The sequence below is a fragment of the Planococcus citri genome, chromosome 3, assembly GCF_950023065.1.
Source record: "Planococcus citri chromosome 3, ihPlaCitr1.1, whole genome shotgun sequence".
NCBI lineage: Eukaryota > Metazoa > Arthropoda > Insecta > Hemiptera > Pseudococcidae > Planococcus > Planococcus citri.
This window is the reverse complement of record NC_088679.1, coordinates 3,860,130-3,887,830: the sequence shown is the minus strand read 5'-3', so window position 1 is coordinate 3,887,830 and position 27,701 is coordinate 3,860,130. Positions and strand designations below refer to the sequence as shown.

Below are 27,701 nucleotides of genomic sequence, written 5' to 3'. Positions count from 1 at the left end.
TCAGGCATCATCTGAGCGCAGTGGTTCCGCCGAGTGTGACGTCATTTTTTTACTACACGCCTTTATGCCCTGGGTTGCGCGTTAGGTGAGACACCCTGTATCATTATGGTGATAATTTTGGATTTCAGCTGGTACTAAAATATCCTAAATCTATCGAAAGGAAAGGGTTACAAAGATGGTAAATCTGAACTTGTACCTTACGTGCTGAATTTCATTTTCATCCAACTTACAACGTTTTTTCTTTAAAGTGAGAAATTCTAAAATTTGCTGGAGGTTCCAGAACGCTTAGAAACCATCACCAATCGACTCGTCATGTTGGAAATAGGGTATATATACCAAATTTCAGCTCTCCAGGTCAATTTGCTGGAATTTTGATTTTTCTCATTTCAACCCAAATTGGAATTTTCAAAAATTCATCAAAAATCGAAAAATCTATTTCAGCGCTAGAAATTTCAGCTGGTGGTATATTTTGGGGTCCTCATCTACATAGATTCCCTTCCGTTCGTTTCAAAAAGTTTTGGATAGGTTTGGATTCTTTCCTGGTCAATTTTGAGCTCTTGTAACAATCGACATTTACCTCTGAATTATAGCAAGATACCTTCGCATCACTCCAGTCCGAACACGACAAAATTTTCTCGTCGTAGAAATCCGCAACTCGATCTGGTTAAATACAAAAGAAGTAAAATAATATTCCAACATTAATTTACAAACGCTTCGTTGGTAGGGGTTAAAATAACGAAAGATAACGCAAATAAGATGATCGGTCGCCATCGAATTGTGTCTATGTCTCGAGTCTCGACTCTCGAGTACGCCGAGATATATAGGCTACCTACTCGAGTAACTATTTACATGGCGGACTCGACGACGATGTGGGTATTTCGTCGACGAATATTTAAACATCTCGGAATAAATTTATATTATGATAATGAGACTGTACACTACAATAGAGAGATGAGAGAGATGCTCAAGATGACTGAAAATGGTCGTCTCGCTTTTATGAGAGAAAAACAACGACGACGACAACGCGACACACTCGGAAGAAATTCTAATTCGATAATTTCTCTTCTTCATCGTCGTCTCGAACTATAGATACTTTTGCTCTGTAGAATGGAATGTCGAAGCAGTATATAGGTTCGATGTTCGACTCGAAACCTTTCACTATACCAAGAAATATGACAGCCGAAATGTTTTAGGGTAAATGGTACAAGAGCGGTGGGGAAGAGAGGTGGTGATAATTGATGGAAATGCCTGATATATATTTCAATGTTTTCAGCTGACTTATACTATAAAGCTATTCGTCTTATTTATAAGAAAGAGAAAAGGCTCGGAACGGATATATTTTACTAGGTCGAGAAGACGTTATTCACGTCGGACGAGAAAGGACCCTTGAATTAATTTTTTAATGCGAATGGTATGGCCCACCACTAAGTATAAAGCGTGTATGATGCGTTTGAAAGGTTGCAACATAATTTGAAATTCGAATCGGTCGTTTTTGAAACCCGATGACGAATATTTTTTGCGAAAGAAAAAAGGTGAAAGAAACCCCAAAGAAGCGATTTAGTCGGAGAAAAAAATGGTTGACCCGAAGAAATTGAATCTACATATCGGTCCGAATGAGAATATTTTATTCGTATAGTAGAGATAAAGAATCTAGGTAAAAAATTTGTGCTATCGAATATTAAAAAGATGGATTTTGATTGACCTGTTTTCAGGTAAACAGTACGAGCAGCTCGGCATCGCATACGAAGAAGCTACGCTTCCAATTGGCCAAAGAACGCAAAGCGTCCACCACGCTGGGCATAATAATGAGCGCGTTCATCGTTTGTTGGTTACCTTTTTTCGTATTAGCATTAGTTAGACCTTTTCTTCGCGATTCGAAAACGATACCGAATTCGTTAAGTAGCATTTTCCTGTGGCTAGGCTACGCTAATTCGCTGCTCAATCCGATCATATACGCTACATTGAATCGCGACTTTCGAAGACCGTTCCAGCAGATTTTATTCTTCAGATGCGGCTCGCTCAACCACATGATGAGGGAAGAGTTCTATCATTCTCAATACGGCGATCCGGATCCGCCTCAGCATTTCTATATGACCGGCACCAGTCCGGAAAAAACCATGATACAAAATTTAAAAGACGTCGAGGATGATATAGAAATTATTAACTCCGCTTCCATTAAAAGTCCCATACAAACTTCGAAAGCGAACGAATCTTTTTTGTGATATACTCGTAACTAGAACTACCTACGTACTATACCGAGCAGCTTCTCACTCAGCTGTACCGTGTGCGAATGCCAATACCAATTTTACAAACGCCTATATTATATCGTACATAAAAATCTATCCTTGTACTCGTACATATATATGGTATATTTTTAGGTAAAACTTGGTTTCTCCTTTTTCTAAAAAAAAAATGCGTGTGTGTTTACGATGATGATGTTTTACCTACCTGCCCCCCCCATACCTATGTGTTTTTTCTTCATTTCTGTCTGTCTATCTATATCTCATTTCGCGTTCTATTTCCCCAGTTTCGTTTTAATTTTTAATCATTTTTTTTTCAACGCTAAATCTGACACGTACGCGATGTATAGGAGTCGCACAGAACGCACAACGAAAGAATTCCAGCTTTCCAGCCCCCCTTCGACCTGTGCCTTGTGTGTTTTATAGATTGAAATTTCATCCGGATCGACTGCTGCTTCATTTGGTTTGTTTTTCGAGTCACCTATTACATATACCTGTGTAGAATTGATGAATCGACGTTTTTGTGAAAGCTACACGGTGTTGAATAAATTTTCCTTCGTGAGTGTGTTGTTTTGGTGAGATTCTGCGATGAATAAAAAGTGCACATAGATATTCAATGGAAATATCACAAAACATTCTTTGAAATGAGGTGACTGCACTTTGGGTGCTCGGGTGGCTTCAGACGTTACTGCCCCTGATTGTTTTATTTGAATAGGAAATGATTCAATATTTTCATATTTTTCTCTACGTCTAAAATAGATTATTTTTTAAATGGGCCTCCCTCCCCTCACTCTCGAGTTGAAAATGATCAAAAAATGAGATGGATAATTTTAATGAAGATTCTAAATTTTTACGTTATTCTAAATTACTCCAATATCTCCTTTACCCTCTCTCCCCTCTCTCTGAGATTTTGGTTCTCATGTGAAGGGTACAGATGCGGAGCCGTTCACCGTTGAAGCATTAAAAAAAATGGAACGAAACAAAAATTGCTGAAAATTTTCCAAAAAGTCTAAATTCGAGCATCATAATTCAATTTTACCTATTGATTAACTTTTTTGAAAACTTCACCCCTCAGCCCTCTTCTCCCTTGTTCTAGTTATTCTGGTTCATTTAGAACCCCACCAAGTTGGGAAAAAATTGGGGGGAGAATCAAAATTTTCTGTTTCTGTGGTGGAATTGCTGGAATTGAATCTATTCTGAAAAAAAATGACCATATCTCATTAGTGTTGGTGTTTTCTAGTTTGTCTTTACTTCATCGAGTTGCGATAGTTTAATTTCTGGAGCTTGATAAATACTCACTTGAGCGTGGGTATTGTAACTTTTCCCACCTTTAAATTCGTAGTCACGTGTTCTGATATAAAATCACTGATGACCTCGACGGGAAAAACGTTGACATTTTCGATAGTAGTCATAAGCAGACCGGAACGAGAGTCTTGTACGAATTGATCGAAAAACAAGGTCAATACATCCTCTTTTTGAAATTACATTAGGCTTAGGGTGCTCCTTATTTTGAAAAGTTGGGATTTTGTAGCTCCCACCCCCCAAAAACATGACCTCAGGTGAGAAAAGAATTCCCTATTTTTTATTTTTCCCCTATCTGTAATAAGGTAAAACTGCCTATTAGTACGCACCGCCTATTAGTACGCATTGCGTTTTTCTCGCGATTGGTAACACTGATCGAAAATTTGACCACACCATGACGTAGCTGACTAATGACCCTAGTTTCTCCGAAAAAATCACGCAGTTTGATTGAAAACTCTGTCTCTGAGAACAATTTGAATGAAAAACTGTGTTTTGGATTTTTTTTTCATCAAAATGGGAAATGAGATTGAACATATTAAAATAATGTTATTTGGTAAGTATCTTATACCAATCGATCCGTAATTTTATGTAGTTTCTTATGAAAAAAAAGACATTTCGAAAATATTATTTTATTACCTATAGAGCTAGACATCATTTTATGTCAGAACAAAAAACTTCCTATAAGTACGCACCTCCTAAGTCCTATTAGTATGCATCATTTTTGCATGTAAATTTTCATTTTTTTGATCATTTTGCATTAAAATGAATAAAATTAGCTGAAATTGGTATTTAGTCCATCTAAGTTCAAGATTATGAAGTCTGATCATGATACTGACGCTAATTTCAAAAAAATGGACAAAAAATATGATGTCAAAAAAATGTATTTTTTTAAAATCTGAAAACTTTGCTTTTTCGGATATTTGAATTGCTAATTTGGTTTTTTTCACAGTAATTCCCTCTAAATATGCCATTACACTTTTTCAGTGCTTTTTGTTGGATTTTTTACCATTTTCAACGTGTATTTACTCATGCGTACTTATAGGCGGACGTTTGCGTACTAATAGGAAGGTACCTTCCTATTAGTACGCATTTGAGTTGCCCTCATTTTTGCGTTATTACAAAAAAGCAGCAATGGGAAACTCAAAAGTGAGTAAGCAGTTATGTAGCCAAGGGTTCAAAGTTTATGTGTACAAAATTTCATAAATTTTTATGCACAACTCTGGGAGCTGGAGCGTCTCAAACCTTAACCGCGTACTAATAGGCGGTCTTACCTTAAAAGTGGTGCTGGTAGCCTCCTAAGTGGAGAAAAAATCAAAAAAATATTCTATTCATGAAAATTTTTTGTTTCTGCGCCAGAATGTTTTTAAATAATCCCCTTTTTAAGAAAAAATTTCCCCGGCCCTTCAAATCATATTGGCCCCCTAGTAAGGAGCCCCTCAAAGTTGAAAAAATCAAAGTTATGGAAAATTTGATGAAAATTTCTCATTTTTACATTAGAATTGTTCTACATAACCCCCTTTTTCAAGAAAAAACCATTGTTGGAACCCCAAACGATTTTGGCTCTCTTGCATGGAGCTCCTCGAATTTGGGAAAAATAAAAAAATATCATAAATTGATGTCTGTAGAAATTTTTTGAAAATTTTTTATTTATGTGCAGAATCTTTCTGAATTAGCACTTTTTCAAGAAAAACCTTCCCTCCCGGTCTCCCAAATTCGGGCCGGGCATCCACTGGGATCGCTAGTGTCGCACCAGTGGACTTTGATTTTTATCAGGACGAAACCGTGATAGAGAATGTTTTGTTGTACAATTTCAGTTGAATTTGAGTGTGTTTGTTGATCGTTTTTGTCCATTTGAACACATCGATCCACACGAAAGTTTCTTCAATACAAATCATTTTGAAAAACTTCGAACTTTATTTATGTCAAATATCAAATATCACGTTTTCGTCCTTATCAGATTCCAAGTCCCAACAGCGACACAAATCAACATACAAATGAAAAATTCATATCTATACAAATTTTTTGATAATATTTCATTTCTGAGCAGAGTACTTTTAGATAACCACTTTTTCAAGAAAAGCACCCTTTTGCCCTCCAAATGATGGTGGTCCATATTTATGAGACCCCCAAAATTGAAGAATATTAAGAAAGATGAAAATTGATGTTTATAGGTACTCGTAATTAGGTGAACATTTTTCATCTCTGTGCAGAATGCTTCGTAGATAATCTCCAGAAAAACCTTTTCTCAGTCCCCTCTACAATGCTCACCAGCTACATAGATGATAGAGATCCACGAAGTTGGTTTTTTTTTTTGGAATGGGGGTGAAGTCTCCTCTACATTACAAAGTATCAGAACGTCAATAAGTCTTCTGTGAAAATTTGACATAGTTAATTTTATTACAAAACGTCCTTTTCAATGTTTCTCAAAGTCAAAATTCAGAAACTTGTCCTTTTCCCAAAAGTTTTTAAAAATCTGACATATGACATAGGTAGTGCTTTTCTGATGTAGATCAACCAAATCCAAAGATTAGAATATGGAAGAAAAAAATGTAATAATATTCATCTTTTTTCATTTTCTGCGGAAGGAGACATAGGGCAAGTTCCACCTTTTCATCATGTAGACAGGTCATAAAATATTTAACAGTATTTCTAATGAAAATGGACCAAACCCAGGATTATGATGTGAAAAAAAAGTAAAAATTTCAATTTTTCTGATTTCTTTTATATTTTGAGATCGAGGAGGGGCGAGAGACGTGCTCCCTAGCACGACTCATTTTTACTAACGCGATTGAAGAAGTTTTTCTCGTGAAACCCGATAACAATTTAGGGCGTCCTTGAATATTTTTTCACTACTACCATATGTAAGCATAAATATGAGCTCTCCCCTCTAATCCACTGGTTAGTGTTGGGGTGAGATAGGGGGCTAAAATTGATATATAGGTTGATTTTACGTAAGTAGGGACTTGACTGAGGTGTTGGAACTAGAAAGTTCACAATTTTAAAAATTTCGCCTGATACTTCGATTTTTTCCCCTATATGGGAAAATAGGGGGGGGCCCACCGGCAGAACTTTTTCTCACCTAGGGGGCTGAAATTTTCAGGGTATTATTTTCTCACCCGAGGTCATGTTTTTGGGGGGTGGGAGCGAAAAAAATCGAAAAAATTTTTTTACCATACAAATAAGGAACACTCATAATTAGGCTGCAACACTTTTCGGATCACTTATTTGTACATCTTCAATATTCTCTTCTAGAATATCAGTTAAAAATTTCAATAATACCTTACCTTCTAACTTCTTATTACGTTTGTTTGAAGAGGTTCTTGAACCCTACATCAGTTTTTGGATCAGCCAACAGTGTACAGTGGTCCTGGTGAAAAATCTCAAATTAGATATACAGGGTGCCCAGAAATATCGTGAACCCCTAACAAAGTTTTCTGCTAAATATTTCATTTGGTCACAGTGAATGATGATAATGATAGCACATGATTGGTTGTTAGACTGAGATGATAACATTCCACCAATCATAAGGTATGCATCTATTTCACGTTGCCAACCTATATTTTTAATGAAGAAAACTTTCATTGGGGTTCACGATATTTCTGGGCACCCTGTAACAGTCACAACTAACAAAACAGGATTAAATATGTTGAGTGAGATTTAAAGATCAGAATGAATAAATTTTCAATAGTTTGTTTTGAGAAGGGGAGTAAAGAGGAACGACAATTCTTGGGAGACCAGAAGAGGACTTATCTTTTAAAAAAGGATATTGAAAGGAAATTGAAAACTTTTTGAAAATTTTTGTTGATTTTTTAAGTATTTTATTTTTGATTTTTGTATGCTGTGAGGTCTTTGTACATACAAAAGAATCAACTTATTTCAGAGGACCAGGGATTGGGATCTTGTACAGAAAGGCCAATATAACAAGAGGAACAGAAAGAGTTTTTTTTTCAAACAAAAATTGAAAATAATTACGTAGGTATGAACTTAAAATTTTCGAAATTTTTTGCCAATTTTTGTTTTGCTTTTTTTAAATGATATTTTTATTTTTTCAACTTTGAGGAATTGGAAGGTCTGCAAAAAGAGAGTCGGCATTGGTTTAGCATTAAAAAATCGAGGATTTTTGGTAACATTTTTCTTCATCAGATTTTTTACGAGGATAGGGAGGGTCTTGATAATTTAAATTCGTTATCGTGAAAATTAACAACCTGAAGGAAATGGGCCAAGAAAATCGTAAAAAATGAGCACCTAAATTTTTCAATGAAAAGAAATTGTCGAATCTGATGACTTCTCACTTTTTCAATTACTGAATTTTGATCCAATTTTCTACATTTTTAGACTATCTTGAGGTCCATTTTTCATAGTTTATTTTAAAATCCTCACGCTCCAGGTATGTTCAATTTTTCAGTCAACTGAAGTGAAGCAATTTGACTATTGAAGGTGAGAAGTGATAACACTCCAGCTTTGAAAATGAAAACTTACCTCCTTTCTCGGTCATCACCTTTTTATAAACGAAACCAAGTCTTCAGTTTATTGATTCATTGATAAAATTCACCGCTGATGATGTTTTCGAAAAATTTGATCATCCCTCCGACCTTCTAAGTATGTACCATTTTGTTTTTATGTAGTTAGAATTTGAAAGATTTAGAAAATTGCGAAAATTGGTCCAGAATATCCGAAAAAATCAGGAAAAATAATCTTTCTGAAAGACTGGGATTTTTAAAAAAAGAACCTATGTGATGTGCAGAGAACGATTGACCTGCCTGAAAATTAAAAAAATGAGCGAGTTCCACATGAATTAAACTTCAGATTAACATACTGCCTAGCTACCTCAAAAATTAAAAAAGCAAATTTCTTTTCAAAGAAAAAAAAATTTTTAAGAAGTTTTTGGCTGTGCAACGAAAGTGAAATACGTGAAAAGGGATTTTGAACGGATTCTTGTCATTTGAAATTGTACCTATACTTACTCGTATTACGACAGCTTTCTGTCGAAGATGGGAATTCACGATGGATTTACAATTTTTCGAATTGACGGCAAGTTGTGTTGAATTTTTATACTGTCTCAGACAAAAAATTTTCGTATGAGATTTCTTCGTGCAATTCACTTTTTTCTGAATTCTGTTTGTAGCTTCTTTTGATCTTCAAATCGTATAAAACTGCGTTCGATCAAGTCGTTATCACTCTTTCATGTATTCACTAGTCATTCTATGGTCGAAAATTATTTTCAATTTTCTCTCATAAAAGCTAAAGGGTGTTTATGCTTCTTCAATTTATAAAATTGAAAACATGTTCAAACTGTTTATATGTTTTTTTTTTCAGTGATAGGTTCTCATTCCAAATTTTAGTATGATTGCTCAATTTTCGAATACCCGCTAGATGATTATTAAATGCACCCAAAAATATAAATCATTCTTACCTTGTTTTGGTGGAAATACATGCATTTAATCCGGCATTTTCAATATTTTCGTCTACAAGAAAAAGTAGGCTGCAATTGACCAAATTTCATCTTTATACTTCATTGAGCTCTACGAAAATTCATCGACAAAGTCAATTCAACTCGTGAAATTTAGTTCAAATAGTGCATTTTTGAATGTTTTTTTTTCAATTTTTTTATTTTTTCCAAAAAGTTGAATCGTTTTGAAAATGAAGAGTGATATTCCAAAACTCGCTTTGTCCATTTTTATCAAAGTTGGGTTTTCAGTGGTACCTGGTAGATGAAGTATTAACTCACATTCCTACATCATCAACCTACCAAAATGAGGTGTTAAACTCACCTAAATAGCCAATTCAATAAAAATTAAAAAAAAAATAATGTTCCAAAACGCGCTTTGTTCATTTTTATTGAAATTTTTTTCAGCAGTATTTAGTGGATGAAATGTATACCTACACTCCTACATCATAAATCCACCCAAATAAAGTCTCGCCTAAAAAGCCAATTTACCCGTTTAAAGGGAAACTGTTTTTCCTCTCTCCTGAAAAGTTGTGAAAATGGACAAAGCGAGTTTTGGAATATCACTCTTCAAATGTTGTCGAAAAATTTCAAAACTTCAAAATGAGATTTTTGCATCACCTGAAGCTCAATTTTCAAAAGCGTGCCAAATTTCGGAAAAGTTATTTTGAAAATTTAGGGGGGAAAATGCAAAAAGTTTGCATTTTGATGTTTACAACGACGGACTTTTTGTGATGGGATTCGCAAGACTACGAGAGAGATGAAGCTCTAAAATTTTAGTAAGGATGTGGAAAAATGTCAAATTTGAAGTGACATACATCCGACTTTTTCATTTTTTTGGGAATACTAAAAACTAGACTGAATGTTTTTTTTTCGACTCGACTCCTCCAACAACTCTATTGCCCTCCAAAATTTCCTGAAAGTTGAAGAAGTCTTTTGACAAGTGGTTCATTAAATTTTTAAAAGCGTCGAATGCAAATTATAAATTTATTTTTTTGAAATTTTTAGGGGCCAATGAGGCCCTTAAGAGAGGCCGAATAAAAAAAATAAATAACTATTTCTTTCCAGCGCTATTGAAATTTAATAAGCCATATGTTGCAGGATTTTTAAAATTTTTAGGAAATATTGGCCTCGATAGGGGCATTGATGGGGCTCGAATTTTTAAAAAAACAGTGGATTATTTGGCATTCTTAAAAACGTATGAAATGATATTTTGTGTATTTTTTCACATTTTAAGCAATATTTCTGAGCTCTGTATCCCCCATGGTTCTTCGAATCTCATCACAAAAAATTCACAGTTGTGAATATTGCAAAAAAAAAAATGCTTCCTCGATTTTTTCAAATTTTTAAATTACTTATAGCATCCAAATTTGGCAAGATTTTGAGAATTGAATTTTCAAAAAAGCTCAGTGTTGAACTTTTTAAATTTTTTGAAAATATTCTTAAAACCACTCTCAATTATTTATAGATACCTTTAAAGGAATTTAACTACTTACGAAGAAGTTGATTTTAGATTGGATAATATCTAAGGTATCAGTCAAAAATGGAACATCATAGCAATGAAGTTTTCAAAATTTTTAAATCAGTGGTTCTTCGTTCTATATTATAGGTAATTTTGTAAAGCAAACAATGGCACAGGACCGATTTTGCAGACACCTTGTAGCTCGACTTTTGCTAAAACTTCGCCATCATTATTTGCATATTATCGAGACGACGACGCAACATCTCATCAACGAGCTTTGGCTCCATAAAATATAATCTTTCCGATGGTATTACTATTACGTATAATATATAAAATTAGGTCGACAAATTTCTAAAACTAAATGTAAAGTATTTAATCGCGGTTTGCTTTATTTACCTAAAATGAAATTACGTACGTAATCACGTTTAAGCTTCGGAAGCTCTTTTCCTTCTTCTCTTCAAAAAAAAAAAAGAATCCTCGATAAAATTCTAATCGTCGTCTTCCAATTGCGGATGAGTAAAAATTGCTATGTCTTGCGAAACACAGTAGGGTATTTTTACTCCACGCTTCAAAGCTAACTACGACGGGTCAGATTTAGCGTAGATAAACATTTTATTCGTTCACAATACCAAACACGTCCCTCTATATAAAATATTTACACCGTGTACCTTACTTACCTACTTTGTATGTGTTGGTTTCCTAAAAATTTTTTATATCCTGTATACCTAACCTATGTACCTAATACTATGGAAAAAATAATATGAGGAATTTTTAGCTAGACATGTTTTTTTTTAATATTACGTACGTGTATGTTTCATTTTATTTATTATTATTATTAGGTGTGTATGTTCTTTTTTTTTCTTATTTGTATGTATTTCTTCTACAAAAATACGACGTACAAAAGAAAGAAAAAAAACTACGAATTAACGAAAATATTCACTATACTAATTTTCCTGTTCGAAAACTACGCCTGTGATAATAAATTTTACGTTAATTTTTAATTTCCCGACCGTATCTATTCGTCGTCAAAAAATTGAAAGATATTTAGTCGAATTGCGCGATGGATGGCGATTTTTTGGTAAAAAAAAAGTTTCACCGCAGATTCGTTGGTGGTTTTTTTTGTTTTTCTCTCTCTCGTGTTTTCCTCTATCCGCCTCCTCGTCCTTCTAGCTCTATCTCGTTCTCTGTGTACGACTACGTCTGCCATTGTTGATAATATTCGCGACCGATGAATACATAAAAAGCCAAGTGATAAATTAATGTCGTAAATTAAAGGCAAACATTAGAAAGCGTTTTATAATTTACGAGATTTTTTGAAGCAACTTTTTAGCCCGACTCAGCCATTTTGTTTCAACGGCGTATGACCACGCTAACCCTGAACCGTGAACTGGCCCCTCTAGCCCCCCCACCCCTTCGGCCATCTTCACCACGCTGTGTCGCGTCTGCTCGCCTCAGCATCCTCGCCATCTGCGCTACCATACCCCATACCAATCCCTAAGGCACCGCTTTAGTGGAAATTTTCTCTTATCCTTCGCCGAATTCACGTATACCTCTATATCTTTCAGCGAAGAAAATTATACTTCTGAGTCAATTTAATTAGGTATATATTATACGTCGGATTATTACCTGGCCGTGTACTATATTTATACGGTGTAGCTGTATAGCGTTTCTGGTTTACAAGTTCCTATATAATGCTATATTGCAATGATGTCATTTCGATTTCGAGCACTATATGGAGAAAAAAAACCGTACCGATACCTGAACCTACTGTCATGATCCTTATACGTTGTGAAATACGATAAAAAATTCCGCCGAACTAACTGAGGAATATAAAAAAGAAAATTTTTTTAGTGTCACTTTTTATAGGTAAAAATGTCCTTACAACGGAGGACTTTTTTTTTTATACTGTATAATCGAATAGCCAAGCTCGATTGCCATATTTTCTACGTACTATACCTACCCTTCGTTATATAGTGTCGTCTATTTATATGAAACTATAAGCACCATACCGCCGCCAAGCCATCGGCGTGTTGGTTTTTTTTTCTCTCCTATGGTACGTTTCATTACTTCGACGGCTGCTAGATTTTAACACGTCGAATAAAAAAAATAGCAGAAGGAAAAAAAGATGCCTCTCTTCGATAACTTAATATAACGGTGGAATTTTATTGAAAAACGCGTTATTTTTTATACCATAATGTGTGATAGGGTATCGAGAAGATAACTCGTGTAAATATAATCAAGTTTATCGGTGCAGAGTAAGGTAGAGTGTGACTTATTTTGCAAAGTCGGAATTTTCCACCTCTAACCCCCCCCTCCTCCAAGTTGTTATCTCGGTGAGAAAATAATTCCATATTTTTTTCTCTATTTGTTAGAAAAGTGGTGCTTGTAACCCCCCCCCCCCCCCCCCCCAGGTTGAAAAAAAAATGAAAAACAGTTCAATTTATGAAAATTTTTTGTTTCTGCTTCAGAATTTTTCTAAATAATCCTCTTTCAAGAAAAAACGTTTCCCGACCCTGCAAACCAAATTAGCCCCTCAAAGTTAAAAAAAAAAGACAAAAAATAAGAATCTTGTATGGAGCTCTCCCCTCCCATTTGAGAAAAATAAAAAAATACCTACAAAAAATTGATGTCTGTGGAATCTTGTGTTAGTTGCATATAAAACCCCTCAAAGTCGAAAAAAATCAACAAAAAAAATGAGAAATTCAAATGTGTACTAATTTTTTGAAAATGTTTTATTTCTAAGCAGAGTACTTTTAAATGACCACTTTTTCAAGAAAAACACCCTCTGGTCCTCCAAATAACGTTGGTTCCCTTCTATGAAACCCCCAAAATTGAGGATAAAAAATTTCGGGGGGTGGGAGCGGAAAAAACGAAAAAAAAAAATGTCCACGAGTAGGTAGAAAAATGACATCATTGCTCTTAGTACCTATGAATATAATTGTTCCCCCTGAAAATTACTTATATACTTTACCTATCCACATTTTACCGTCATAGTTACCATGAAACATATTTTCAGTCACTCTATACTTACTTACCTACCTACCTACTACGTATATATACCTACCTACATAATCCTATCGTATAAGCTCTTCTCTAGGTGTATTCTACTACATTTTACGTTACCATTATTCGCGGCTAAATTCAAGCTGTCCTCGGTATATTGTACTTTTTCTTACCCTTTTTTTTTTTTCGTTTCGTTTCGTTGATCTAAGGCAATCGAAAATTTGTACCTGCGCACGTTGTACGATTTTTATTAATCGTGTTCCTATATAATAATTATTAATTTCGAATGTGTTTATACAGAAATTTTTCTACTTGTGAATCATTTTGTTCTTTTTTTTTTCTAATTGTATAATTTTCTTTTGTGCTAATGTCTAGTTGAATCCATGAAAAAAAATGTAAAAAGTTGCACTCTAAAAAAAAAAAAAAGAAGAGGCAAAGATTTTCAATGTAGGTAAATTGGCCAAATTTTGAGAAATTCCGGACTTCGTTCCCCCTCTCGTCTCCAAATAAAGCTTATAGTTTTAAGTTTTTATGCATCTATTCTGAACAGCTTTTGAATAGTTTTGTTTTTTTGGTAAGTTTTGAATCAGAAAGTATTTAGTTTTGGGTCTAGGACTTGAAAAAAAAAAACAATGAATGTTTTTTATGAGCAATGTTTGATACAAACTGATATCTTTTTCAATACTTGTAGATGTAGAATTAAGTAGGTAAACTGGAATCATTGGAATTTTTCTATTTTGTTTCTATTTAGGGACTAAATATAGTGTTGAACCCTTAGTTTTAAAAAAAAGTAAATTTCAAATCAGTCATAAATTTTTTGATTTTTTTCAAATTAGATGGGCTTATTGTGAGACTTGGGGAGCTTGAATCAAAAAATCAAGTTTAAATTCGAAATCAGCGCATTTGAAAACCCAACAAACCATACTTAGATTACTCGAATTTTTTCAATTTTTTGAAATTTGAAGCTCATTGTGAGGCTTTTTTATGGCGCTCATATCGAGAAAATTTAGTTGAAATTTGAAATCGGTGTCGTTGAAAATCCAACAAATCACACGCTACATCAATTTTTGAATTCGAAAAACTTTTTTCGAGCCCATTGTGAGGTTTGTGAGGGGCTAATATTATGAAATTGAGTTGAAATTTGAAATCAGTGCTTTTGAAAACCTGACAAATCAACAATTACACACATTTTTCCAATTTTTTAAAAAATTGTTTTGATTTTTGTTTGAAGGGGGGGGGGGGGGGTTGTGGTATGAAATAATGGTCACAGTTTCGTTTCGTAACAATGTATTCAAATAAGATCCACAACAATACTGGTTGAGTACACAGTACTCGCCTTAGTTCTAACTTACTCTAATTCTATCCTAAACTCCCACTTACACTCACGTCATACTGTCCTACTTACTCATTCTCACACTCCTCAGTTATTCCTCGAATTCTGACTCATATGTCCAACTAGCTCATTCTCTATAAACTCCGATCCTCATACAACAGGGGTATATCAATAAATAATTGAAGATTCAAAATCAGAAATTTTTCAATTTTTTAAATCAATTTTGGGAACTGTTTGAGGAATTTTGGGGCATATTTCAGAAATATAATTTGAAATTTTGAATCCGAATGGTCGCGCGAATTTTTGATTTTCTTTTGAATTGGGGGGAGGGGAAGGGTGAATTTTAAGATTCAAGTCCATCGCAGGATTTAAAGGCGCCAGGTACAGCGAAAAAATTAATTAAAATTGAAATTGAATTACAGCTTTAAGAACTAAGTAACAATAAACCACAGATTGCCAAATTTTTCATTTTTTTTTTTCAAAAGTGTGGGGTCCATTGTGGGGTTTTGTGAGCTCATACCGGAAAAAAAAAGTTGAAACCATGAAATGTCTTTGAAAACTCAACAAATCAATAGGTCATACAAATTTTTGAATTTTTTTTCAATTTATGGTCCATTTTAGGATTTAAGGAGTTCATACTAAGAAAATACTGAAATTGAAATTTGCAATCAACACCTTTGAAAATTATTTAAAAACCCATAAGGTTTGTTTTTTTACACGGATTCTCAAAAATATGGTTTTTGGACGTTTTTTGAATCTCTTTTTTAAACACTTTTTCGGTCTTCACCACAAACGTTCAAAACATCAGAAGTCTTCTCTCTTCACGTAAAATCCAAAATCCATTTTCAAAAGCTATACTATCCTAGCAGATTATCGTGAATTTTAAATCTGCCAAAATCCAGATTCTCAAAAATCTGCCAAAATCCGTGTAAAAAAAAAAACCTATAGATAGGTCGCACACGAATTTTCCATTTTGTTATATTTTGGGGTCCACTGAGGAGCTCATGGGGTCTGTATCGGAAAAATAAATTCAAATTCAAAATAATAAGCAAAATAAGCACTTTTGAAAACTCAATAAACCATTACCTAAGTAATCACACAAATTTTCTATTTTTTTTTTGTCAAATTTTGGGGCGCATTGTCAGATTTAGGAGTTTTATACCAAAAAGGTATGTTGAAATTCGAAATCAGTGCCATGTAAAACGTCACAAACGATATGCCGCATGGTAATTAATTTTTCTCTAATAATTTGTTCAAAACCGTAGGAGGGGGAGGGGCAATAATTTGATGCGCATGTATTGTGCCAAGATTGAAATTTGAAAAAAAATCGTGTTATTGCTAGAAAATTCTAAGTGTGAGGGAAAAAGTGCGTTTTTAAATATTTTTTTGAATATTAGGTATTAAAAAAAATGGGCCTTTGAAGGAGAGCAAGAAAGAGGGGTAGGAGGGCGAGAAAAATAAAAAAATGCTAACCCCCAAAAAATATTGCAAGACTAGGGAATTACATGTTTTCGAAGACGCTGATTCTGCTTTTGAAAACTGTTTCATCTTAGAATAAAAAACGGGCCCTTCAGAGCACTCCACAGTAAGAGGGGATACAATGTATTCTCTCTGAAGAATTCAATTTTCAGTTGAAGGTCAAACAAAGTCCGAAATGTACCTATAATTTGGAAACCACAGTGTTGTTTTTCAATGGTTTGAAATTTTTTCTGTCTTTTCATCTTTCTTTTTTGGCGGTAAATTTTGGTAAATTTCTGATGTAGAGGGGGAGAGGGTCAGTGGTAAAATTATGGTGTTTTCTAACCTTCTAAGTTCAGGAAATTTATTGAAAAATTTGGACCAATGATTTGTCTTGGCGTAGTCAGGCGTAGCATGATCCAGCAATCTGATTGCGAGTACCTACTCGTATTTACGGCAAACTGGTTATGCAACTTTATTAACATCATTTTTGGCCCGTGAACGTTGATTCGTTTCCACGACGTTGTCGCGGTAACGTTCTAACCGACGGTCTAAACCCAACTGCTCTCTTTTGTTGACGTTGATGTGAAATTTTTTTTCTCAATCTTACTTTCAAATTCGATTCATTTTTTAAACATTTTTTTACAGTGCTTAGGACTTTGAAATTTTGAAAGAAAAAGCAGTGAAATTTTCGAATATCTTTCTTATTCAAAATCATGAATGAACTAATAGGTATGTAGGTCACCCTATAAGGCTGAAGTGGTATTATTTTCCATCTTATTTGATTAAACTCCTGCAAAATAAATAATGTTTCGATTTTTTGCCCTCAGAAAATCTCATTTTTCCAAAAGTTTGGGTAACTAGTTAAAAAATCAAACTTGAATTTTCAAACCATGGTCAGATGAAAGAAAAATGATACCTAATCCTAATAATGTAAATACGATTTGAAATCTTCGAAATTACTATATTTACCCGATAAAAAGAAACCCATCGAGGGTGAAAAAAAAGCAACTTCAAATCGCAGAATTCTCATCGTATATCGAAACATCGAAATGGAAATGGAAAATCTATAGTCGGAGCTGTTGAGAACATACGCGTGTCGTTGGCTGAGTTATCGCGAACGTAAATCATCTAAATGACATTTTGGCGCTGAATTCGCGTGCGAAGGTTTTTGCCTGTGTAGATTCGGCGGTGGTGGCGAACAGTTGATTTAAATTAAAAATATTACGATACTTTCACGAAGTTGTATCGATGATGATCGTTTTCGGGGTTTATGAATTGGTCAGAAACGCGTTACTGTCGAAGCTCTTTATCACTAATACGAGTATACGTGTTATTTAATCGATATAAAATACCCTCCTGCGGTTTCGATGACATTTTAAAGCTGTTATTGTTTGATTTTGCGATTTCTATTTTTAGTTAATATCTTTTTCGCGCCTTATACCGTTCTAACGTTCTTTTTAGGTACTCTTGGAAACAGTTTCCGCGTTAGAAGAGTACTCGAAATTTTGCTTCCATTTTAATGCGTTCTGCGTTCGTTTCGTTATACGAGTAGCTTAACGAAGAAGAATTATTGGGACCAAATTTTTTATTTATTTAAACGTATTTTCCGCATATTTATCGCTAATGCAAACCTATTCACCTGTAGGTATATTTTTTTGTAGCTTTTTCTCGTTACCGAGCTAATACGTGTTCGCGATATGCTCGCTATCTCACGTAATGTAATACGCCCCCTCCCCATCCTTGCCCACTCTAAGGCCTTTATCATGCATAAATATTGCGTATCTAGAGCATACATGCTTTTGTATTAAAAAATATGACGATTTTATGGAACGAAACGTGCATTTCGCGATACACACTTAATACGAGCGACGACCAAACCGTCATTTTACCTGGCTAAATTGTTTCTAACATAAAAAACATATTAATATGGAGATACTAGCTGGTCTGATTACGCCGAATGTATCATCGAAACTGGCAGAAGGGTTGCAAATGGCCTGAATTATGTCATTAGTGTAATGGCATGTCTTATGGAACTTACCATCAACGAATGTGGAATAGCTCATGCTAAAATTATACCTAGCTCGGGTTTGGCCTTTATCCCACACATACACGCACTATAAATGGATCAAAATAAGCAAAATGGAGAAGGACGAATGTGAAATTAATCAGATTAGATGAAAAAAATCGTTATTTGACTCTATTTCGACGAAATATTAAATTGATACTTACCGTAGGTTTTTTCAAAAATGAATCGATTCAATATTGATCTCTGAATGTTGTCTGATTTTTTTTTTAGAGTGCAACGAAATTACGAATACCTACGAATTTTTATCAAGTATTTAATTACTCGTGTTAGAAAAACAGAGAGATGTTGCAAATTAAATTCTTTCTCACAATTGTTCACTTAATACCTATGTAAATTTTAATGTCTATGTTTTCTCTTTTTTTTTATGTAATCGTGGGAAATTATTCACAAAATGACAATAAAAATATGGCATAAATAATAATGTTTGTAATATTTACGAAATTCTATCAAGTACCTACCTACGTCTTTTTTCCTGCATAGTATTATCGAAAGATAACATACAAATTACGTATTATGGCTTGTTTCAGTGTGTGTAATTTATCTCTGTGTTTGTGTACGATGCTTTTTGTCTGGAACGATACACTAATAAAATTAAGTACCTATCTAAAATAGAATTAAAATCTTCATATTGTGTATCCGAAATACCGGAATTATGCGAGAAAAAAATTCATATCAGAGAAAAAGAAAATGAGTACCTATTTCTTAGTGTTTAAAGTACATACCTCTACCTATACAACAAAAATGTACCTAACCTACCTAAGTACGCATTATGATTTTAAAACTTATTTATTATGTACCTCTACCTACGTACCTATCTTTGTGTTTTATATAAATATTTGTATAAAGAAATTTACCTACCTATATCTTGTTTGTATGTACCCTACCTACCTTTGTGTGTGGAGTTTTGAAGTTTGTAAAATCTTCTAGTGACCAAAATCTTATTACATGTACGTTGTAATTTGTATATTTTCCCCCTCGTAACTACTCGCCAATAACTGTTTCGAATGTAAAGTCACAGATACCCTTAACTGTGAAGTACTTTTTTTTATTATTTATTTATCGTGTATTATACTGTATATTTGTTTTTTTTTTGTGTATGTTAAATATTTTGATTTATGATTTCTTTTTTTTTTTTTTGGAATTAATATATAAACGTGTATTTTGTTCGGAGTTTTTGTTTGTGTTCGTCGGGGTTTTTTTAGGCGATTTTTTATGGATTTTCAGGGTGTTCTGGTCTTGATTAACGTACCAAAAACTCTCTCCTCTCTTCTTAGATGACGAATATTGTTCAAAGTGGGGGGGGGGGTGAGACCTTTTTAGACGTTTTTCACCGTAAATGTGACTTTTTGGTGTACCAAAAATATATCATGACCTAAATTATTATTCGTAAATTTTCAATGAAAAAGGTTTTTAAATTTTTTTCACCAATAATTTTCTGGTAAAATCATATTTTTGAAGAAAATTCAATTTTTTTGAGAGAGAGAACTCGCCTCTTTTTGACAACCTCTTGCAAAGTTGAATTACACGAAAATGATGCCAAAAACGTCCAGAAAAGAATATTTTGAAAAATGGTGAGCTGACCCCTTCGACCCTCCCTCACCGGACCCTTTTCTATGAGTTTAGCGAATGTCTCTGTGCTTGAAAATTTTGTTTTGGGCCACGGCGAAAAATCATTTTTGATCATCATCATTGAACTTTGACCAGGTGAGCTGTTCAGCCCATCTGGGAAACTGTTATAGAAAAATTGCTTGCCGATGTGTCATCAAGTTTTTTCTTCGGTCTTCCTCTGCTCCTCCTGTCAGTTGGAGTGTATTCTTTGACTTTACGAGGGGACCATTCATCAGGCATTCTATCAACGTGTTTTCGCTATTTCTTTCTGTAATATTTCACTAGTCTAATAATTGGCTCTGCTCCTAGCTCCTTCAGGATGTCTTTGTTCCTTTTCCTATCTCATCTCATACATCCTGTCGTGGCTCGCATGAATCTCATTTCCGCTGCAGTTACTCTGCTTTTTATATCCTTTCTCATCGTCCATGTTTCACTTCCATACAGCAGCATTGGTCTTGCCAGCATATTGTAGATTCTTATTTGAGTTTCGGCTCTGACTTTTCTTGGAGGAATGGCTCGGTTTATCGCTCTGCTTACTCTCAGGAATTTATTGATATTAAGTTGTGCGTCGACTTCTCCTTCATATGATGGCTCACATCTGAGATATTTAAAGCTTTTAACTTGTTCCACTGGCATGGCAGTCCATTTACAACAATTTTACTGCATATTGGCTCTTTCCCCTCAAAGGCCATCACTTTGTTTTTGACGACAAGATTCTCATTCCATATTTATCAGCTACTTTCTGAAGGTTGTGCATCGCTCTTTGCAAGTCGTCTTTGTTGTCAGCAAAGACCATCTGATCATCAGCAACCCTATTGACAAAAATTATGCGATAGCATGCTAAAACGCATGCTTTTATGCATAGCACAAGCATGCGTGAATTTGGACTTTTTTCAAAAAAAGCATGCGATTCAGCCAGCAAATATCATGCGTAAAACTAATGTTAAATTAAAGCATGTAAAATGAAATAAAAATTGAAAAAATGTTTGCCTTAGGCAGGGATCGAACCCGGGACCCGCAGTTTCTATTTTTCCGCATTACCTAACCAACTCGGCCACTTCACTGCTTGCAAAGAGTGGAGTTATTTCCCCATAAATGTTTGCACTTTTTGGACTTGGGAGAAAAATTAAAAAATTTAAGAACATTTATGCGGAAATAACTTCACTTTTCGCAAGTGGAAAAGTGGCTGAGTGGGTTAGGTAACAGGGAAAAATGAAAACTACGGGTCCCAGGTTCAATTCCCACCAAGGGCAGAAGTTTTTTTAAATTTTTTTTTTCAATTTTACATGCTTTAACATTACTTTTACGCATGTTATTCGCAGGCTGAATCGCATGTATATTATTTTTTGAAAAAAGTCCAAATTCACACATTATGCATCAACACGCCTGTTTTCATGCATAATTTTGTCAATAGGGAAGTAGCAGGGTATTGACATGGGACATGGGTGTCATTGATGTCTAGCCATATCATCTCATCAAAGTAGATGTTGAACAGACTACATGACATTGGACATCCCTGTATTACTCCTCTTCCTATCGTCTTTGCTTCCGACATGTTTCCAGGTCTTACTCTTATTACATTATCCGTGTATATTTCTTCAACTAAGCGTACTATTTGTTCATTCACTTCGATTTTCCTCAGGATTTCGAACAACTTCTTCCTTTGTACTCAATTGCACACCTTCTCCAGATCAACAAAGCACATGTGGGTTTCTAGGTTATATTATCAGCTCTTCTCCATCAGCAGCTTTGTTGCATATACCCCATCTATGCATGATCTTCCTTTTTGAAATCCATTTTGGCATTCCAATATTATTGGCTTCGCATGGCTCTCGATTCTTCTCACTAAGCATCTTTTCAAGTACCTATTTTGTAAGCAGCATTTAGTAGGCTAATTCCGCGGTAGTTTCCTGGGTCATTTTGGTCTCCTTTTTTGAAAATGAGTATTACAATTGCAGTATGGAAGTCTTCGGGTATGGTAGCACCTGATAGTATTTTATTGTAGAAAGCTAGCAGTCTCTTCTTAATGGTTATTGTGGCATTCTTGAATAAGTCTGTTGGTAACTTATCGCTGCCTGAGGCTTTTCCATTTCTGGAGCTTTTCAGGGCTCCATCTAGCTCTTCCCAAGAGAATGGCTCATACTTGTTCTCCTCATGGTTTGCTGCTTTGACTTCATTGTCGGGATCACTCCATAGGTTCGCGTAGTATTTGACCATTTTTTTCAGTCTGGTGAGGCAATGTTGGCTCTGTGTACCTCATCTTCCGATATTCTTTTGATTATTTTGTACACTTTTGGTTTCAGTTTATATGTATACCTCTCTATGTTCGCCACAAACATTTCATATTTTAATTTTTCCTGCTTACCTACACAATTTCTTTCAAAATTTCCCAATTTTTTCCAATTCATCTAATGTTTCCCAAAAATTGCTAACTTTTTGCCTGAATTTTTCGGGAGGGGGTGGTGGGTGTCGTTCGGCGCAACTCTGATTTCAAGATCGAAATTTTCAAAGAAAAGTTGTAAATATTTTTTTTCTCAAATAAGTGTAATGTACTTCTTCAATTTTAAAGATACCAGAACAGTGCGGATGATTTTTTTTTGTAAAAAATTTGAAGCTTCGAGATAACAGATAAGAGTAGCATGGCTTCATTTTCTTCTACTTATCTGCATGAGGATTTTTAGAAGGTCTGCAATACTTGAGGTGGATCCATAACTCGTATGAGTTTTTAAGGCAGCGATCATCTCTAGTGTAAACTGATTGAAAAATTCCATAAACACATTAACGATTCCATCCCTCTCTCTCTGTTATGCGATATGATTTCGAATTCGGTTCAAAAGCTTGTAGACTTATCATATTTTTGTTTTCATGAATCTGTACGACTCTATAAACACTAAACACACCATCAAAGACCATCGTGGCTTCGTGGCATTTTATGAATCACGCTATATTGATTCGTAAAAAGAATTACGTACAACTCGAGTACCCGTAAAATATGCACTACTCGGTAAATGAACTTAGAAAAAAAAAGACACTATACGATTGACTCTCGAGAGAGCAAGAAAAAAAAACTCATCGTCACCCCTCGAGTCAAATTGGTTAAATTTTTTGAGAGATAATTCAAGTAGAAATCAATATCTGAAGTTTTTTTTTCGCAAGATGATGACGTATAAGGTGAACACGACATAGTTGACATTTCGATATTGCAAAGGTACCCTTTAATAAAAATAATTATACGTCGATGTCGAGGCAAAATAATTATTCAAACTATGAAGAAAAAAAATTAATTCGCGCCTAAAATCGATGCGGCAATTCATTCGTTAATAATGTGTACGGTAAAGCTAAATAAAATCGATAAATTGGTAACCCCTTAATTTAGTTGAAGACTTGAAATGTCGTGAAGTGGCGTTTTCCTTTGTACGTAGCTCGAAAGTACGTATATCCTCTGTGACAGCTGATGTTTAAGGCGCCGTCTAAATGTACCATTCGCCTTCTCCATTCATGAAAACATTTCCTTTTTTTCAAGTTCACATGTTTACCGAGTAATTGATTTGTGGGCACTTTATTTTGCTTTTTGTGCGAGCGAGAGAGTAGATAAAAATGGCTAGAGAGAGAACGAGAGAGCGACGAGGTGGGGAGATTTATTCGACAAAAGCTCTTCTCGCACACGACCGTGTACACAAAGTTAGTACTTTTACTCAACAACAACAACAACAACAACAACGTGAAAACTTGAAAACCATTTAAATGTTTTTGATGTATACTGTGTGAGATAGATAGGCATAATTTCGGTAAGAGATTTATAATACGGGCACCTGCAAGTCTATCTCAATTTACGTATGGTATCTGCGTTTGCAAAAATTACACTCGTTTCGAGAAAGGGAGAAAAAAAGTGCAGAAAACAAACGAGCAAAATTCACCGTACGTACGTAGAATGTGTTTGTTTTAAACTCGAATACGAGTTGAAATTACAATTTTCTTGACGAGGACAGCATTTCATGAGACAGGTGTGGAAAGCAATTAGTTGAATGGAAGCTCCATTCAAGTGTCACTGCATTTAAATAACTCTTGGTCGTGCTATACTCGGATTCGCTAACTCTTCTTACATCTTCATTTCGCAGACGGAACGGAATTACTTAATTAAAATCGGATTACCCGAGTTGGCTGCTTTCTTGAATATTACCTACCTTTGAAGGTAGAGCAAAATTTCAAACAAAGGTAATTAGACACACAAAATCAACTAGATTACTTAGGTACCTTTGAGGCATACCTCCTTCTTTAAAAATCTTCGCTTTTAACCAGAAATTATTTCAATTTTTAATTCAAATCGATCTAAAACTCTTCTACAAACTCATTTTGAGCATATGTGAGACTTTTTGCTCAACTGATTCAGTTCTGACGAGGCAAAGAAAGCATACATGGGTTGCCTATATGTCATTAGTGAAATGAGATTACTTATCTTTAAAGCACCAGGGTGGATTTTACTTATACTTTTTGAAATTTGTTTCGTGAATTTTTTTACTTAATCATTACTTGAAATGGATGCTTTATAAGGAAAAAGTTTCTTCAGAATTTTAGCCATCCAACTTCGAATGGAGTCGGGCTGAGAAGTCCCCTCCCAAACCCGTTCTTTAAAAATAAAAATGTTCATTATTTTTTCATTTTTCGATTTGGATAGTTTTTTTTTTCAAAAAGTGTTTCACAGAAGGGTTTTGATCATTTTAAAAATTTATGAAAAACTTTACTTTTTTATTTTTTTCAATTTTGGGGACATTTATATGCGGAAAACAACTTGTTTGGGAGATCGACAGATGGATTTTTTTTTGAAAAGGAAATCATATAAACCTTTTCACTCAGGGTGGAATAATCTTATAAATATAAACACCCCTACTCACCCCCCCCCACCTTCCAAAAATAGAAATATTCTGAATAGAAATTACAATTTTCAAAAAAAATTGACTTCACGGACTTGAATTTTTTTCTAAATTTTTGACAACTTTAAAGAGAGATGAGGAGGCTCTGTACAGAGGGGCCTTTTTGAGGGGAGGGGGAAGGAAGGAGAGATCAAGGTGAGTTTTTAAAACGATTTTTGCCAAAAATTGAACATTTTCAATTATTTTTTATGGGCGTTAATTTTTTATTCTTTGGGAGGACCAAATGAGAATTTTTTTCAAAAGACCAAGGGAGGTTTCCGAAAAGATTTTTGGCAGAAATGGAAAATTTTCAAACATATTTTTATGGACCTCAATTTTCCAATCTTGAGGCATTTTTCCTCCTTAGACAGTTCTCATAAAAGTTTCTTCGTTAAACAAACTCAAATCAGAATTTTTTAAGAGGTGTTATTTAAGAAAGAGAAAATTTTTAAAAGTTTTTCGAAGACTTGAATTTTTATTTTATCAAATTTTTTTTTTACAAACTTCACTTTTCAATTTTTTCTGGTTTTCGTGGAATTGAAAAGGGTTTGTTTCATACAAAAGGACTAACTTCGTTTGTGGGATCCTTCAATCTCCCCCCCCCCCACTTGAAATTGATCTGTTATTTTATACCTGCATTTTGCTGCTGTTGCAGAAAAATTGTAGTTACTTTACCTGAGTCAAAAAGTACTCACGAGTAAAAACATTTGAGCAGACGAACGAAAAGAAACGACGCAACGGTGAATTTAAAAAATGGACGTGAGCGATGAGCATTAAGAAATGGAAATGAGCGGTTGTAAACGAAATTTGCCTCGGTCGTAGTTTACGTGGCGAGAAAAATTTTACAGCTCGTCTTATCATTTTTATTCGCTCGAACGCTTTTGGTATTTGACCTTATTTTGCTACAGCTGAGAAGAGCAGTACCTACTTTTACTCGTAGTAACGTAAGTTTACATAAGTATTTCGTGTTGTCGTATTTTTCCTCGCTTTTTACTACGACGATATAGTAGCAGATTGATCTGACCATTTGCGTTCGCCTTCGCCGACGAGGAGCGTCCATTTAACAATAATAATAATAATTTTGATGGAAATAATCAAGCACGACAACGCCGAATAACGTAAAGTTTAAAGGACCGCGAGTTTTATTTACATTTAGTATTTATACAACGAATAACTTTTCCATTGTTTTGCCAACTTGTTATGTAAGAAGTTGAAAATTTAATTATCAACGTCTCCGTATACTAAATTTTCAAATCGATGGAAAAAAAAAGGTACGGAGAAGGAAAATTATTACATTATTGTCGACGACGGCGAACGAATTCCCAACAGATACTGCAGATTGAAATTCAAACTCTCAAATATACGAGTAACGAGAACAGATAAGTAATTAGATTATACGCTTTGTTGGATTCTTCACGAGATTAATTTTGTAGATTGTTTAACGTTTTTTTCCACCCGTCGCTCGGTCCACGTTTTGCTCGTTTCGCGTGCTTTATTTCTTCTTCCGTCGTCGTCGTCGTCGGTGCTCTTTTCTTTGCTCGATTTTTACCTTGAAAATATACGTATAGAGGTAGGTACGCACGATGAGAATTTTCGCCGATGCGAATGCGATGGTCCAAACGACGAAAGCCGCCTTCGTATATTTTCTGTCGTAATATTCGTTCATTTGTTTGCTAAAAAGCTCGTCGTCGTAGTCGTACCTAAGATTTGTATCTGCGTGTTGTGTATAGGTTTAGTATACGAGATACCTACCTACTTTGAACCTGTATAGTATACAGAGCCTCCTATTCCTATGCCTTTATATATCTAACGAGAACTTATTGAATCTAAAGATTAAAAACAAACCCCGAGAGCAGAAATTAGATTTTATTTCGAGTTGGCCAAAATCGCAAAACTTAATAGAAATCTATAGCGTCGCGTCGTCATGAACTGAAACCTTATACTTACGCTGCGAAAATTCAATTCGATAAATTAAAAGGATCTAAAGCAGACTTTTGGTTATTTAACGCAAAAAATAAACCTGAACAACATACTGTTTGATAGGAAAACTTCTTTCGAAGCTAATTTCTTTTCGCTCCATTAATCGCGTTTGAAAAAGCTAGATAAGTTTTCCATTGCTATTTCAAATTAACAACTTTGACTATAAAATGTTGACTGCCAGTGCGACCCCCGATATCTCCCACTCCCCTACGTGTCAGCATCAAATTGGATAGGTATATTGTCGCGAATGCTTCGAGTTTATTGAAATTTTCTTTTAAATTTTGTGTATTATGTTTTCATGCGAATTTTTCTTATAATTTTTTTTTGCAACCCTCTTCAATAAAGAAACCTGACCATATGAACCTACAACTTCGAAAATTTCAATGGTTAATTGGAAGCCATTCAAAATTGAGCTTAGCCAACAAGAGGCTGATTTACAAAACCATATTTCTTCCTGCATGGTCATATGGATGTGAAATTTGGGGCGTCACCAAAAAGTCAAATCGCCTTGTCATCGAGCGTTTCCAAAACAAGTTCATGAGAACAATAACTAAGACCTCTAAGTGCACTACACAATTACTGCAAATTGAATATAATTTTTAAATAGTGTTGTAAATAGCTCTGATAATTTTAGGTTGTTGATTTTTGTATCAGTTCCGTAAATAAATAATTTTGAAAAAAAAACTCTCTTCAATGTTGTAGGTTTTTGTGAGGAAAAAATCCTGAAAATTTCGACCTCCCGACTTGAAAATTAGTCATTCAGGAATCCCCCCCTCTCCTTTATCCCTCCTCAACAACTCATCCAAAAATTGAATTGTTTCTGAGTCAGAATTATTTTTAAAATCCCTTTTTGAAGAATCCCCCCTCACC

The 27,701-nt window shown here is 34.6% G+C and overlaps 1 protein-coding gene across 2 annotated transcripts in view; it reads left to right on the top strand.

Moving 5' to 3' along the window:
* Window positions 1-27,701, top strand: part of LOC135840888 (5-hydroxytryptamine receptor 1-like) — a 919,288-nt gene that overhangs the window by 475,548 nt on the left and 416,039 nt on the right. The window contains exon 4 of one of the 2 annotated variants that reach the window (XR_010557794.1): window positions 1,713-14,703. Coding sequence is in view for 1 of the 2 variants with exons in the window: in XM_065357633.1 (XP_065213705.1) it covers window positions 1,713-2,222 (510 nt within the window). In the remaining variant the exon portion in view is untranslated. Of the gene's footprint in view, window positions 1-1,712; window positions 19,504-27,701 lie in introns of those variants that run through there. The other variant, XM_065357633.1, reaches the window with a different exon arrangement.